Source organism: Mesoplodon mirus, assembly GCF_964341445.2.
Source record: "Mesoplodon mirus genome assembly, chromosome: 4".
Taxonomy (NCBI): Eukaryota; Metazoa; Chordata; class Mammalia; order Artiodactyla; family Ziphiidae; genus Mesoplodon; species Mesoplodon mirus.
The window spans coordinates 39738237-39754229 of NC_138979.1; the positions used below are offsets into that span (position 1 = coordinate 39738237).

General features: G+C 53.8%; 1 protein-coding gene across 1 annotated transcript; it reads right to left on the minus strand.

Moving 5' to 3' along the window:
- Positions 1–1129: 1129 nt before the first annotated feature.
- On the minus strand, positions 1130–14533 carry ISG20 (interferon stimulated exonuclease gene 20). Its single transcript, XM_082616850.1, has 4 exons — positions 14287–14533; positions 13740–13991; positions 2881–3081; positions 1130–1345 (listed from the first exon to the last, which is right to left on the minus strand). Exons 2-4 carry the CDS (start codon positions 13965–13967, stop codon positions 1259–1261), a joined length of 516 nt encoding a protein of 171 aa, XP_082472976.1. The 5' UTR covers positions 13968–13991; positions 14287–14533; the 3' UTR covers positions 1130–1258.
- Between the last annotated feature and the right edge of the window lie 1460 nt (positions 14534–15993).

Below are 15993 nucleotides of genomic sequence, written 5' to 3' on the forward strand. Positions count from 1 at the left end.
ACAAGTTTAATAGAATAGGAAGCACAGCAGCAACAATCATTAGTGAATACTTACTCCAGAGCGCTTTTCTTTCTAACTTTTTAGTGTAGGATTCCAGGAAAAAGGCCTGGGCTGCGGTCACAGTGGGCGGGGCCCCCAGGCCGGGCCGCCCCTCCAGGACCCCCGTTGGGGCCCTGCCCTCCTGGCGGCTCCCTCCCCCGGAGCCCCCCTCCCTCCCGGAAGGCCTCGGGGCAGAGCTGTCCCACCCCCTGCGCCCAGAACATAGCCCGCGTTTCCGCAGAGCTGGAACTCCCGGCTCGGGGTCTCTTCCCTCCGCCGTCACGGAAGTGCCCCGGAGCCCGAGGGGAGGGCGGCCTCGCTGAGGCTGCCGGCTCTGGAGGGGCCCCGGCGGCCGAAGCCGCGACAGTCGTGGGGACGGTGGGCCGGGTAAGTGGGCGCAGACCGTCCGCCTGGTCCGGTGCCCTGGCGGCAGGGCAAGATCGGCTTCTGAGGGGCAGGGGTTCACTGCCACCCGCCGCTGCTGTGCAGAAAGAGCGGCCCCCAGCGTGTGGTCCCGGGGAATTTCGGTCCCTCCTCTCGCCCCTGCCCTCGGCCTGGCTCGCGGGGCCTGGGGGGCGTGGGGAGGGGGTCGGCCTGAGCGTCCTGAGGGGAAACGGGGCAAGGGAGGCGCAGGGTCCGGCTGCAGCGTCAGCGCCCCTCCTCCCGACTGCGGGGAAAGCGGCTGAAAACTCCTCCCGAGGTTCGCAGGCCCCTTATTCAGTCGAGTCCCTCTGCGCTCCTTCCTCCCTGAGCTAAAGTACCAGGGGGAGGGGACAGGGCAGGGGACTGGCGCAGGTAATGGGGAACATCATGGGTCTGCGGCATGTGGGATTTTCCCGGACCAGGGCTCGAACCCGTGTCCCCTGTATCAGCAGGCGGATGCTCAACCACCACACCACCAGGGAAGCCCTGAGGCAGGGGTATTAAGTCACAGGAACTTCTTCCTGGACCCACAGGATTCAAGATGTTAAGGAAATTGACACTTGTCCCTATCCTGGCTCAAGTGTTCGTTGTCCTTTCAGTGCTAGGTGGTGTCCACCAACACCCGGCTCAGAGAGAAGAAAGAAAAAGACAAGAGGAGAATCCGAGGGAGTAGAGAAAATATAGAGCCATTTTATTGCTAAAAATGTTTTTCCAAAAACAAGGGCATTTTTGTGTTGAAGAGACGAAGGTCTGTAGTCCTTGAGGCTGGGCCTGAATACCACCAGATGGGCAGCCCTCATAGTGCTCGAATTCTCCTGGAGATTCGGTAGAGCTCCATTGTTGCCCTGGGGTCTTCCACCGAGTTGTGTCCCAACTCGCTGTCCTGCAGACACAGGTACAGAGTGGGGACTAGGGGTGCGGCTGAATCCAGGCGCCCATGTGACCCGGGCCTTCCCTGCTCACACCCTGACTTCCGGGGCTGAAGTGGGTCAGTGGGTGAGTCTCCCCAGGCCTCTGACACCCTGTACTCAGCAGGTGGCTGGAGCAGGCCTGGCTTCACCCATTAGCACTAGACCCAGGCATGGCCAGGCACAGAATCCAGCATCCTGAGGGCCAGCCTGTGCCCTCCAGGTGATTACGATCTGCTGGGTGTGGGCCGGGCACTGCAGACTGGGCCTCCGACCGAGAGGGGCTGAAGCAGTTCTCACAGGGAGCCCCAGGGCACCGAGGAATGTGGACACAGATGTTTCTAAGGGGCTCCTTGCTCAGCACGTGAACAGGGCTCTTCAGTGAATCCACGTGCTGACACTCTGTCCTTGGTCCTTGGTGCCACAAGCCCAACAGAGGGGCCCAACCTCAGGCCCATCCCCTGACGTTCCTGCTCCCCAGCCAAGCCGCCCCCCACTCCTCAGGCTGGGGATCGGACTCTCCCCTCCCCGGCGCCCCCTCTCTTGCCTCCTCCACTAAGACGCCCCCGTCACACTCCACTCAGACCTGGTGTCCTGCCTGCCCCCCATCCTCCGTCCCTGCTCCAGGACACCTGCCCTCCCCTCTGTGGACAAGCCCCACAGATGTGCTGATGCTCAGGTCTCGGGCCACCCTCCGTTCAACCACGAGTTTCTCAAGGATGGGCTGGGCCTTGCTCGCCCAGGTGCTCAGCCTCTGGTCCAGCCTGGCCCAGAGCAGGTGCTTCATAAACATCCGCTGAGCTGGAAGGGCCCATGTGTGGCCACAGCTCCTAGTGTCCAGCCCGCCTCCCTGGGCCCTTCCACCTCGGTGAGCTCCCAGGCCCCAGCACAGGCCTGCCGGCTCCTGGAGACTGCTTTGCCTGTGGGTTTGAGCTCAGGGTCCCTCTCTCACTTTTGGAACCCCCCTCATTGGATATCTGCCGCTTTCCTATCTGGGGGGCAATTCCAGAGGCTTCTGCCTGGGGCTCTGGGGGGGCCTGCTCTGTCTGTGGCTGCAAGTGCTGAGGAATTAGGGCCCCGGGAGCAGCATCAGTTCCTGCCTAAAGGGAGGTGTGTGTAAGTAGTGGGGCACCCTGGATACATCTGCACTCTGTGCTCTACACCATTTCGCAGAGTTGGGCAGGGGGATTAAGCTTCAGTTACCCACAGGGAAACTGGCATGATTTTGAAAACACACAAAAATGCCTTGATTGGGTGCCTTCCCTTCCCTGCTGCTCATCCTCGCTCTACCAGGGCTTCCTGGGTCAGCTCTCACATAAACGCCCTGCCCTCCTGGAGAAACCCCTACCCTCTCACAGCACACAGCCTCTCAGGACTAAGGGGAGGCTCAGCATCTTTGGGGCCAAATATTTGCTCCGCAGCTACTGGGAGACTTTACAGTCCTAGCGGGAAGGGCCAGGTCCCCAGAGCCGGCAGTCTGGCCCCAGCTTGGGAGAGGGGTGGTCCTCACCTGGATGCACCGCCCAAGGAGGCGCTGGCTCAGCAGGCGGAGGGAGACACGCCGGCAGTACAGCAGGCCGGCCTCACGCCAAAGAAGCTTGTCCGCGGTCGTGTCGTAGATGGCGTAGTTTCTCATGTTCTCCTTCAGCGCCTTGAAGTCGTGCTTCAGGTCATGACCCACCACCAGCTTGCCTCTGAGGAGCTGCAGAATCTGGCCAGGAAGACACACACCCTACACGTCACCCAGGGTACTTCAGGTGGGTCTGGGGCAACTTGGTGCCATCACGGGGGGCTGGCCTGAGCTGTGTGACTATGAGCAAAGTCCTCCTGGACTTGCTGTGTGACTGTGAGCAAATCACCATCCCTCTCTGGGCTTGGAACATATATATCATCGATAAAATGAGGAGACTGGACCAGGCCCCTTCACCCTCAACAGTTTAGTGATGCCGGAAGGCCCATCACAACTCCTTCCGTGGTTTCTGTGTGATAGCAATGGCCATGGTCCCATGAGCCAGGCATTCGTTGTGCATCACATACATTATGTCGTTTAATCCCTTTAACAGCCCTCCTGTGGCAGGCGGGTTGACCCCCCAGAGATGCCCACTCCCTAATCCCCAGGCCCTGTGAACATGTTACATGGCAAGGGAAAATTAAAGTTGCAGATGGACTTGAGGTTGCTAATCAAATGGCCTTAAAATAGGGAGAGTTTCTGGATGATCCAGGTGGGCCCAGCATAATCCCAAGGTCCTTATATGTGAAGGTCAGAGAGATCTGACATGTGAACTGGACAGGCTGCCTCTGGCTGTGGAGGTGGAGGAAGGGGCTGAGAGTTAGGAACAGGGGCAGCCATAGAAGCAGGCAAGGGCAAGGAAACAGATCCCCCTCCAAAGGCTCCAGAAATGAACACGGCCCTACTGACACCTTGATCTCAGCCCAGTGAGACCCACATCGGACTTTGGAACCACAGAAGTGTAAGACAATAAATTTTCGTTCTTTTAAACCACCCAGTCTACAGTTCTGTTATAGCAGCCATAGAAAACCCATACAGCTATGAGGGAGGGTTGTGTTTAACTGAATTTTGCAGTTGAAAAAACTAAAGTGCTAAGAAGTGGAGTAATTTACTCAAGGTGACTCTGATGAATTTAAAATATTTGCAGATTCCTTGACACTCCTCACAGAAAAGATGGAGTCTAATTCCCCTCACCTTGAATATGGGCCGGGCTGTGTGACTTCTGATCTCTCTGTGGGGCCAGTGTCCCGGGAGCCCTGAATTACCCTGAAGCCACCATGCTGGGGGACCACCCTGACGTAGGGAGATGTGCCCAAGGAGCCCCAGCACCAGCCACGGCACAGGTGGGTGAGCGAACCATCCTGTGATTCTAATCCCGGGCCTGCCAGGTGCCTCAGCCAACCAGCTGTCCCCGTCTGCCGAGCCCTGCCCAGACTGCAGATGCCTGAGCGACATAAATATTGACACTGTTTGGAGCACTAGGTTTTGGGGTGACGTGCTAAGCTAAGTCATTAGATAACTGGGACAAGTCACACGGCTAGTTCGTGGCAGGGCCAGCCCTCAAAACCAGCTTATCACCACCACATTATACTGGAAGAGCCGCCTGCTCCAGGCCTCCTCCAGCCCAGTGGCCAAGCTGCAGAGGGCAGCCCTCAGGGTGCCCCAGTCTTGTGCCCTGCACGTATTCCCAGGTCTCCGTTCTCACCTCCTCTCCCACGGTGGCCCTATGGAGAGCCTCGATCACTGGCCACACAGGTGGGTCACCTTTCCTTCCCTTGGCTGCCACTGGGGAGGACGGAAGGGGGCCCTTGGGGCGAGCTGTACCAGGCGCCAGCTGAAGGGCAGCTCATGGCCATCTCAGGCCCACCTAGGACAGCTCTCCGGCAGCCTTCGTCTCTTCCTCTGTACCCCAGGAAGGAGCCCTCTGGATGGCTAACGCCATCCCGTGTCCTGCTTCTGCTTCTAGTGGCTTCCCCAGACATCCCATGGGGCGTTTGACTTGCTCCCCCTTGTGGCCACTTTGCAGAAAGAAGCTAAGGCTCCAAGAAGCAAGGTGACCTGTCCACGGTCACTGCACTGGAGGCAGAGTCGGTCCATCCACCGTCAACAGGTAATGTCACCAGCCTGCCCCACCGGTACAGTGGTTTTCTTGGGGTCCTCCTCCGGACAGACCCTCGCCCAACCTAGGGACTGGAGAAAGCACTCAAAGAATAAAGCTGAGCCACTCCTGAGGGACACCAGTTCTTGTCACACTTGGGCTTAGGAATCCCCTGGTGAATCTCACCAAAATCTGGATTCGGATGTGGGATTCTGCATTTCTAGCAGGTGGTGCTGATTCTGCTGGTCTGTGGGTCACCCTGAGTAGTAAGGGCACACGACCTCAGAGCAGCGGCTCGAGGGGAATCCTACGTGTGGAGGAAAGGGCTCAGGCAGCACACAGTGGAGGGGTAGAGGCCCAGGGCCAGTGGATGTGGCTGTGCTGGGCAGCTGTGGGTCACACGCCTTTCCTTGCTGACATCCTTTATGTTTCTGAACAATGGGGCCTGTTTTCCTGTCTATGAGCTGACTCAGGCCCAGTTCACACAAAGCTCTGAGGGGACTGTGCCACCCTAGAGTCAGCCACAGCAGCCGGTCCCAGGCCTAAGAGGGTGGAGTCATTGTGAGATAGATTCCTGGGAAATACATCACTTCCCGAGCCCCTGGGTCCCGGTGGTGGCGGGGGGAGAGGGGTACATTCAGGACCATGAGACTCATCATGAGACAGATAAGAGGTGGACAAGCAGAAGGAAGGAAGAAGCAGGGAAAGGAGGAGAACAGTCTGTTTAGCAGAGAGATGCCAACTCTTCAGGACAAAGATGCTGGGCACCGGGCAGGGAAAGGCTGCTGGGACTCGCTCTGTGGTCTCAGGGAGGTCGAAGATGGTCTCTGGGCTTCAGTTTCCCCATTTGTAAGGTGAGGGCCTGGGGAGGTGAGGCTCCATGGACTTTCTGTGGCAGGGCTGGGAGGGAAACCCAGGGTGGTGTGGAGGCCAGCTGGAGGGGCCTCAGGGCTGTGTGACCTGCTGGCTTCGGACCTGCCCTGAATCAGTGTCATGAGGCAGGTGTGTCAAACACAGGGGAGGGAGGCTCAAATTCCTGGAAAGAACTGGAGTGGGTGGGGGAAAGGGACATGCATCGATCTGTTCTCATTGCCGGGCACTGGGCCAGGTACTTTCCTCACCTCATCATGGAGCCTCTCAACAAGGATATTCTTAGTGTCGTTTTATAGTGAAGGGGGTTGTGGATCAGAGAGGGTAAGAGGCTTGCACAGGTCACACAGCTGGTGAGTTGATTGCTGAGATGCGGTGTCCGGATCTGCCTGACCCTGTCACTATTATCAGAGCTGTTATTATTACTACCTACTGAGAACCTAGGGATTATATTAGCATTATTAATTTCAGGGTGGAAATTAATAATTTCTACTGCTGGGCCCATGACGGCACTCACTGAAGATTTCTTGAATCAGGAATATGGCCCCTATGAGGCGGGGATTGTCATACCATCTTACCAACAGGGGAAGGGGGGGTGCCAGTGGTGTGTACCCATGTCACACGCAGAGGAGTGACAGGCCCTGGTGTCTGCCCAAATTCTCTTTCCACTGTGTTTTCCCTCTAGTCCAAGTATTTCCCAGGCCTGATCAAAAAAATCAGCCGAGACCCTTGTTAGAAATCCAGAGGGCAGGCAGGGCGCTACTCCAGACCTGCAGAATCAACACCACCAGGGGAGGGGCATTAGCAAATGTTCCAGGGTATTCTTCCCATCTGCCAAGTTTGGAAATCCCGGCATGGATGCCTGTCCAGCCCCTTAGAGCCCACTGCTCCCATCATGCATCTGTTCTTCCATCTGCCCATTCATTCATTCCTGGCTGCCAGGAGACATGATTATAAGGGACTCTGAAGAATGTTGCCCTTGTGGAGGCCCAGGTCCCCTACTGTCATCTTCAGGAGCGGCCCCGGTCCCCCTCTTTCCTTCCGTGCCCTGCCAAGTTCTCTGGGTGCCCCTGTCCCCAGCTTCTGTCTGCTTACCCGGGGTAAACCTGGATGACGAAGTCATCCTCCTCCATCTGGCTGAGCCCCAGAGAGACCTGCCAGGTGCTGGGGCCCCAACAGGGCACTCCGACCCAGGCAAGGGCTACAGCACTGGTACAGCTGAAACCAGTCCCTGTTTACAAGCTACTGTGGCTTCCTTTCTGTTTCCCACCTAAACCACGATGCCACACAAGATTTAGTTTCTTTATCTGCAAACTAAGAGTGTCATTATCATTCCCCAATCCCAGTCATGGGCTGGATGCTACTCAGCATACCAGGTTAACATTAAAAGAGCATTTACTTACAAAAATGAGTTACAGTCTATGGACAATTACCGTTAGATTAAAAAATGAATTAAAAGAGCATTGACCTGTCAGGTGAGAGCCCTGCATCTGAGCACTGAGTTGTAGCCCAGCTTGCTGTGTGTCCTTAGCAAGTCACTACCCCTCTCTGGATCTTGGTCTCCTCGCAGGTTCCTTCCTGTGCTGACAGTCTGATCTGTGGGGCTCTCTGTAGAACAGGGTTCTCAGCCTTGGAACTACTAACATTTGGGGCCAGATACTCCTTTGGTGTGAGTGTGTGTCCTGTGCATTGTAGGATGTTCATTCAGCACCATCCCTGGCCTCAAGCCACTGGATGTCAGTAGCGGCCTTCCGCACCTCACTTATGACAATCAGAAATGCCTCCAAATCCTCTTGCACTGTTGGTGGGAATGTAAATTGATACAGCCACTATGGAGAACAGTATGGAGTTTCCTTAAAAAACTAAAAGTAGAACTACCATACGACCCAGCAATCCCATTACTGGGCATATACTTGGAGAAAACCATAATTCAAAAAGACACATGCACCCCAATGTTCATTGCAGCACTATTTACAATAGCCAGGACATGGAAGCAACCTAAGTGTCCATCGACAGATGAATGGATAAAGAAGATGTGGCACATATATACAATGGAATATTACTCAGCCATAGAACGGAATGAAACTGAGTTACTTGTAGTGAGGTGGATGGACCTAGAGACTGTCATACAGAGTGAAGTAAGTCAGAAAGAGAAAAACAAATACCATATGCTAACACATATATATGTAATCTAAAAATAAAAAAAAAGAAAGAAAAAATGTCAGAAGAACCTAGGGGCAAGACGGGAATAAAGATGCAGACCTACTAGAGAATGGACTTGAGGATACAGGGAGGGGGAAGGGTAAGCTGGGACGAAGTGAGAGAGTGGCATGGACATATATACACTACCAAACGTAAAATAGATAGCTAGTGGGAAGCAGCCGCATAGCACAGGGAGATCAGCTCGGTGCTTTGTGACCACCTAGAGGGGTGGGATAGGGAGGGTGGGAGGGAGGGAGATGCAAGACATATGGGGACATATGTATATGTATAACTGATTCACTTTGTTATAAAGCAGAAACTAACACACCATTGTAAAGCAATTATACTCCAATAAAGATGTTAAAAATAAAAATTAAAAAATAAAATAAAAATACCTGATCTTACTGTAAAAAAAAAAAAAATGCCTCCAGATATTGTTAAATGCCTCCAGATATCGCCTCCGGATTTGCCCTTGTGGGCAAAATCACATCTGCACTGAGAACCACCGTTCTGGATGACAGTGAGACCTATAGGCATCAGAAGATAACAAGGCAGTTACCTTGCATTATAAAAGCAATGTCATCCCACTACAAAAATAAAAAACAGAAAAGGGGGTGAGAGGAGCCCCCTCAAAATCCTGTGCCTCGTGGCTGCATGGGCCCTGGGTGGACCGGGGGGCTCAGTGGCTCCCTGGAGGCCGCCTGGCTTCTAAGGCCTGGTCTATGGCTCACTGCTAGCCAGGCCCACTTGCAGGAAGAGACAGGCTGGCGAGCCACCTTTGAAAAAGGACTGCAAGAAACCAACGCCTGGTGAGCTGGTGGCCCAGCTGAGAGGTGTCGCCTGGACTTGTGGGGTCTGATAAATGGCTAATAGGCTTCTGCCCTTTGGGGGCTCCCCAGCACAGCTTGGGATCTGTAAGCCTGGTCTTTGGGATTAAATACTGTGGGTGCGCTTCCCTGGTGGCGCAGTGGTTGAGAGTCTGCCTGCCGATGCAGGGGACACGGGTTCGTGCCCCGGTCCGGGAAGATCCCACATGCCGCGGAGCGGCTGGGTCCGTGAGCCATGGCCGCTGAGCCTGCGCGTCCGGAGCCTGTGCTCCGCAATGGGAGAGGCCACAGCAGTGAGAGGCCCGTGTACCGCAAAAAAAAAAAAAAATACTGTGGGTGATGAGTGAGGTCAAGGTGCCTCAGCGTCCTCGTTCATAAAAACAGATGATGGCGGTTGCCTCATACCACAGTTTCACTCCCACGCTGTGCCGACACTACCCATTTGTACATCAGGCACTTAGCCTTCACAGTGCGCATTTACACACTTTGATCACAGGATCAGAACATCACAAAGCAAGCCCTCAGGCCAGAAGTTGAGTCTCTGCTCCACCCCTTTCTTGGACAGTTTGCTCAGCCTTGTGCCTAAGTTTGCTCATCTGCGAAATGGGGTGATGATACTAGTTAACTACCTCCCGGGGCTGTGGTGGGGCCTAAAGGTAGTGGGGTATGACAAGTGCTTAGAACAGGGCCTGGACATGATGCTGGATACACCTGTGCTGCTTCATCACCCCTGTGTTACAGAGGATCCTACTGAGGGGCACAGAGAGGTTTAGCAACAAGCCAGAGGACACAGGGCAATCAGGTGCCAGAGCTGGGATTGGACCCACATCCAGCCAAGTCTAAAGACAGTGTGCTAAAAGTCCGCATGCCCCAACTAAAGGTCCCGCATGCCACAACGAAGATCCAGTGCAGCCAAAATAAATAATAAATAATAAATAAATAAATAAATATTTTTAAAAAAATAAATCAAGACAGTGCTTGCTCCCTGCCCCCTGGGCTGTACGTGTATTACTGTATTATGACAGCAAAGGCCAACACGAGGGCAGAGGCAATTCTCTTCCACACAGCTGCCAGAACTCCTGTATTGTGAAAATCAATTCAACTCCAATCCCACAAACATTCTCAGGGCACCTTCTATGTTCAAAGCACAATATCCAACCTGGGGCAGATAAAGTACATGGCAGGAGCTGTGGAGCTAGACAGACCCGTGTGTGTGGCTAGGCAAGCTCTAAAGCGTGTGGGCTATGGGAGTTCCCTGGCGGTCCAGTGGTTAGGACTCAGCGCTTCCACTGCAGGGGGCACGGGTTCTATCCCTGGTTGGGGAACTAAGATCCCGAAAGCCAGGCGGCACAGCCAAAGAAAGAAAGGAAGTGTGTGGGCTATAGCAAGGAGGGTGAGACCCCCAGGGGGGTAGAGTTGTGGGTGGGGAGGGTGAGGAGGTCGGGCAGGGCATCACACAGGACTCCTCTGGCCTGGGCCTGCCAGAGTGGCAGTATTTCTAGGGAAAGGGATGGGGCATGGGAGAGAGTAGGATTGGGTCTGAAGCACGATGGGCGATGGCTGAGCTGAGAGAGAAGGCAGAACAGGTAGGTAGGTGGTATTTAGAGGACCATGGACGTTGGGTTGCCGGGCCTTAGGCAATGGGAACCTTGGAGGTACTTGAACCAGGGGGTGGGGATGGGAGCGGGGGCTATGATCTGAGCCAGGCCTGGGGAAGTGTCTCTGGCAGCAGGGTAGAAGACAGGGGCAGGGAGCATACGTTGTGCAGCAGGCAGAAAACGAGGGCCAGAATCTAAGACCGAGGTTCTCAAGGGAAGTTGGAGAGGAGACGGGTTGTAAAATTTGACTTTCTGCCTTGTTCTCTCCACAGGCACATTGATGACCATCAGCCATGAACCAGGCACTGTGCTTAGGGATACAGACAACATCACTACACCCAACCTACACAAGGCCAGGAAGGAGGCATTAGTACTCCCCCTTCACTGATGAGGAAACTCAGGCTCAGAAAGTTTCAGTAACTTGCCAAATGTCACACAAACCAGTAAGTGATGGAGCAGGAAATGTGAACCGCAGATGTGGTTCCAAAGAGCTGCCTGGTCTTTAGATCCCCACCTCCCTCCTCGAACAGCTGTTAAGTGCCTACTCTGGACGGCACTCCTTGTTACACACTGGAAGGGCCCGGCATAATCTCCAACTGAGAAACAAAAGCATTTTGGCACCAAGTCTGGATGAGGACCGAGGTGTCCTGACTCCCAGGCCAGTGCTGGAGGGTGTCCAGAGAATCACATTTCTTTTCTGCCCTTTCTGCTGCTGGGATGGGGAGGGAGGCTGGGGAGGAGGAGAAGGGATGGGGCCAAGCCGCCCACCTGACTGCTCAGTGGGGATTTGAGTGTGGGCAGCTCCATGTAGTATCCCTGGGTCTCCCATCGGCACCTAAACCACACCACCTTTCTTCGTGTTGCCCTCCCCTTCTCGGTGACTCACCTTTGTTCTCCTCTGTCCTAATGTTTCCTTCTTTCTGATCCTCTGGATGCTACTGATGACTAAGGCACTGCTCCCTGGGGTCTCTAACTCTTCTCTCTGCTGCCATCTCTTTCCTCACTCCCATCCATCTCCCCAGCACCCCCATTCAGGTTTTCTTGACAGTGGTTTTGATCCTGCCATGCTCTTGCTCAAGAATCTTCAGTGGCTCTCTATGGTCCACTGAGTTGCATACACAGACTCCTCCCTCCCCTTTGGCAAATAGCACCAGCCTCATGGAGCCTTTCCAGGACCTCCCTGATGTACTCTGCCCCCTCCTCAAGGCTCCTTAGTACCCTCTTAGTACCTCTAGAACAGTGTTGTCCAATAGAAAGAAACATAACGTGAGCCACACATGTAATTTTAAATCATCACCAGCCATATTTTAAAAGGTAAAGAGAAATAGGTGAAATTAGTTTTAATGTTTTATTTAACCTAATATATAAAAATATATAAAACTACTACCATTCTACATATAATCTATATTTTTAAATTATTGAAATACTTTATGGTTCTTTTTTCATTCGAGTCTTTGAAATCCAGTGCATATTTTACACTTACAGCACATCTCAGTTCAGACAGACCAGCCACTTTTCAGGTGCTCACCTGTCACCCGTAACTGGTGGGACCCTACTGGACACACAGCTCTAGAGGTTTTGAGCCTTCCACATTCTAGTTATCTGAACTTGTGCGAGTTGCTTAGTGTTATGGGTTGAATTGCATTCCCCCTCAAATTCATTTGTTGAAATCCTAACCCCAACCACCTCAAAATGTGACTTATTTGGAAATAGGGTCATTGCAGACGTCATTGTTAGGATGTCATAATGGAATAGGTTGAGTCCCTAACAAATACAACTGATATCCTTATAAAAGGGGGAAATTTGTGAGACATGCACACAGGGAGAATGCCATGTGAATATGAAGGTGAAGATTGGGGTGACATTTCTCCAAACCAAGGAACATCAGAGATGGCCAGCAAATTGTCAAAAGCTAAGAGGGAGACACAGAACAGGTTTTCCCTTGCAGCCTTCAGAAGGAAACAGCCCTGCTGACACCTTGATCTGGGACTTCTAGAACTAGTCTCTAGAACTGTGAGAGAAGACATTTCTGTTGTTTAAGCCACCCACCTTGTAGTACTTTGTTTCAGCAGCCCTACCAAATCACTGTTTCGTTCAAGAAAGCCTCAGTTTCCTCATCTGTAATATGGGGACAACAAGGAAAGAATCCTAACAGCTAACAGTTTTTGAGTACTTATATAGGCACTCTCTCCAGGCCCTCCAGGCCTCCAGGCCCTCACAATAATCCTGTGAGATTGCTGCTGTCATCACCCCCATTTTCTTTTCCGGATGGTGAAATGGGGTACAGAGAGGGTGAGGAACTTGCTCAAGGTAACTTAGCAGGTAAGGAACAAAGCCAGGATTCAAACCTGGCCCTCTTAGTTCTGAGCTAACAACTCCTGAAGACACTTTTGGCAGACTGTTTCGTGAGGCATGAATGAGCTCCTGGTTGGAGCTCAGGAGAGCATCCAGTGAGTAGCCAGTGCTCAGAAAACAGGGGCTATTGTTGTGGGCTTATCTCTGGCACCTGGAGCCTGGCACACGTGCAGTATGTGGGATTGAGGTGAACCTCAGTTCTCTGTGTTCTTCATGAACTTCCCCAAGGTGAGTTCACCTTCCCATGAGTGGCTAACCCTGGTGCCACTTCTAGAGTGGTTGAGTTTTGAGTTTCGTTTTCTTCTAGTGATTCAGAGAAACAGAAAGTAGACTGGAGATGTCACAAGTTGAAGGGCAAGAGAATGGGAGACTTTGGTGTGCCACACCCATCTCTATGAGTGGATGGCCTGTGGTGGGTCTGGGAGCAAGCTCTCCCTGAGCTCAGTGGACTCTGGCTGGCCTGTCCTTCAGGACCAGGAGGGCGCCCTGCCAAGCGCCCAGCCAGTGAGGGCCTCCACCCAGGACCCATCCCCCATTTCCCCCACAGGGCTCCTCAGAGGCAGCTGGTATAGAGGAAAGGAGGAATCTAGCCCCCAAATCAGTGTGCAGGGAACAGCAGGCAGGACTCAGCTTCCCCATCGTAAGACCAGCAAGGTGTACCAGATGCCCCGAAGGCTGCTCCCAGACACGAGTCTAAGGTTGTCTGATGGCAGGAAGCCTCAGGGATGTGATGGACACACCAACGGGTTTCTCATGCTCTGGTGCTCCCCACGCATGGGTGGCAGGGAATCTGACATGGCTGGGGTCACAGGTCACAGCTCCGGCAACCAGGGGAGGTGCTGGGGAAGTGTGTATGTGGGGGGGGGGTATATGTGTGTTGGCCTGGATGGCATATGGCCCTTCTCTTACCTCCAGCCTGGCCACGGCAAACGGGGTGGCCCCCTCCATGTTCTGAGCTGTGATCCCGCTGACGGGGGTTCTGTAGTCGGTGATCTCGCCCTCAGGCCGGATGAACTTGTCGTAGAGCACGGTGCCGTGGTAGTCCACGAGGCTGCAGCGAGCCAAGCCGCTCTCCCTGAGGGGCCCCAGCCCCACCATCTCGCAGTCCATGGCCACCACATTTATGCCTCTTGCCATGTTCCACCGGGACCCTCAGATGTGCTGGAGAGGGAGTGGCAGGAAGGGCATCACATGAGGGCCAGCTGAGACCCCAGGCGTCCTCAGCCACCTCCCAGCCAGCCTACACCCTCTGCCCTGCCCTTTGTCACAAACACCACCTGGCACAGAAGGAAGTTGGCCTCTTGCCACCCCAACTGGCTTCTTCAGCTGGCAGTCCCAGGGCCTCTCTCTGGTCCTGCCCGGCAGCCTCAGGACCAGGATACCCCCTCCCAGCACCTCCCCTGACTGCTACCCCGGAGAAATGCCTTGAACCCACCACCCTGTCTCCCACTCTCACCGGCCTGCCTCTCTGGTGCCCCTTCTCAGCTACTGCAGTTGCTCTTAGCAGTGACTCAACTCTGACTTCAAGCCGGGAATCCTGACCCTGTTTCAGTTTCTGGTTTGGTATCAAGTGAAATCAGGGGCGGGAGGCGGGGCACGTGGACTGGGCTGCTTCATCTCCTCGGGCGGCCAGCAGGTGGGGAGCTCGGTGTCCTGAGTCAGAATTGACGAAGCCTGCCGGCTCCGAGTCTGGGTGTCCCATCTTTGCCCCTGCCCTCCAACTAATCGCTCAAGCCCTCCCCCTCCTCGGATGACGCAGCTGATGTGGATGGAGTGGATTGCAACATCTGTCTTTCATTTCTCACCCTCTGCCCGGGGAATAAACTTCCCCAGGACTGGAGCCCAGGGAATGTCCCACAACTTCCGGGGCCACCACCAATCTGACAACTCTGTGAGGTATGTATGTATGTATTAATTTAATTTAATTTAATTTAATTTAATTTATTTATTTGGCTGCACCAGGTCTTTGTTGTGGCATGCGGGATCTTCGTTGCGGTATGCAGGCTCTTAGTTGTGGCATGCGGGATCTAGTTCCCTGACCAGGGATCGAACCCGGGCCCCCTGCATTGGGAGCGTGGAGTCTTAACCAATGGACCACCAGGGAAGTCCCTCTGTGAGGGTCTTTTATGGGGGCAGGGAGAGCTGGCTCTTGGGACACTGAGGTTATTGATTGGGAAGGGCAGGAGAAGGTTGGGGTGCAAGGGGGGCTAGCCCCCACTGCCGACCCAGTAAAGCCCTACGGCCTCTCTTGGCTCAGGGATGCCTCAGAAAGGATCATTGGTCTGCCCTCGACGTGCTCTGCCTCCAGCTGGACTGACACTGTTTGAGGACAAGGAGAAGCAGGCCTGGAGGGAGCCCTACCAGCCCGGCCATATTTCCCAGGGGCTACACTCTCCCAAGCTAGAACTTTGACCCCTTAGAACAATGCCTAACACATAGGGAGCACTCAACATTTATTGAATAAATGAGTGAGTTACATCCGGGGCAAAAATAGAATTGGCTTTAATGAGGAAATTGTCCATTATATACTGTGGTGAGTTGAGCGCTCCCATCTTGCCTCCTACCCCAGATCCATATGGAACAAGCTTTGAGCTGTCGAGCTGAATCTGACAGCCCCCCGTTGTCACAAAGATTTGTGGCTTGGAAAGGAATTTCCCCAGGTTCTCGGTGTTTTCACCAAGTGACATCCAGCTTCATTTAACAGACCTCAAAAAGAAAACCAGATACTGATGTACGTTTAAAGGATAAGTCATTGTTCCTGTTTGTTGCTCAATTGGTGGGAAGTTGAGTTAGAAGAGGTTATTTGGGGTTCCCATTCTGAATGAGCTACTTTTTCTTGAATTCAGGCTGTCTGGGAATTTTCTGTTTCTCAAATGCATAAAGGATTGTCACCCTGATTTAGGGGGAGATGAAGCAAAATTCCCGTTACTTTAAATGAACATGCATTTAAAAAAGTAACCCCCCGCTAGGGCTTCCCTGGTGGCGCAGTGGTTGAGAGTCCGCCTGCCGATGCAGGGGACACAGGTTCGTGCCCCGGTCCGGGAAGATCCCACGTGCCGCGGAGCGGCTAGGCCCGTGAGCCATGGCCGCTGAGCCTGCGCGTCCGGAGCCTGTGCTCCGCAACGGGAGAGGCCACAACAGTGAGAGGCCCGCGTACCGCAAA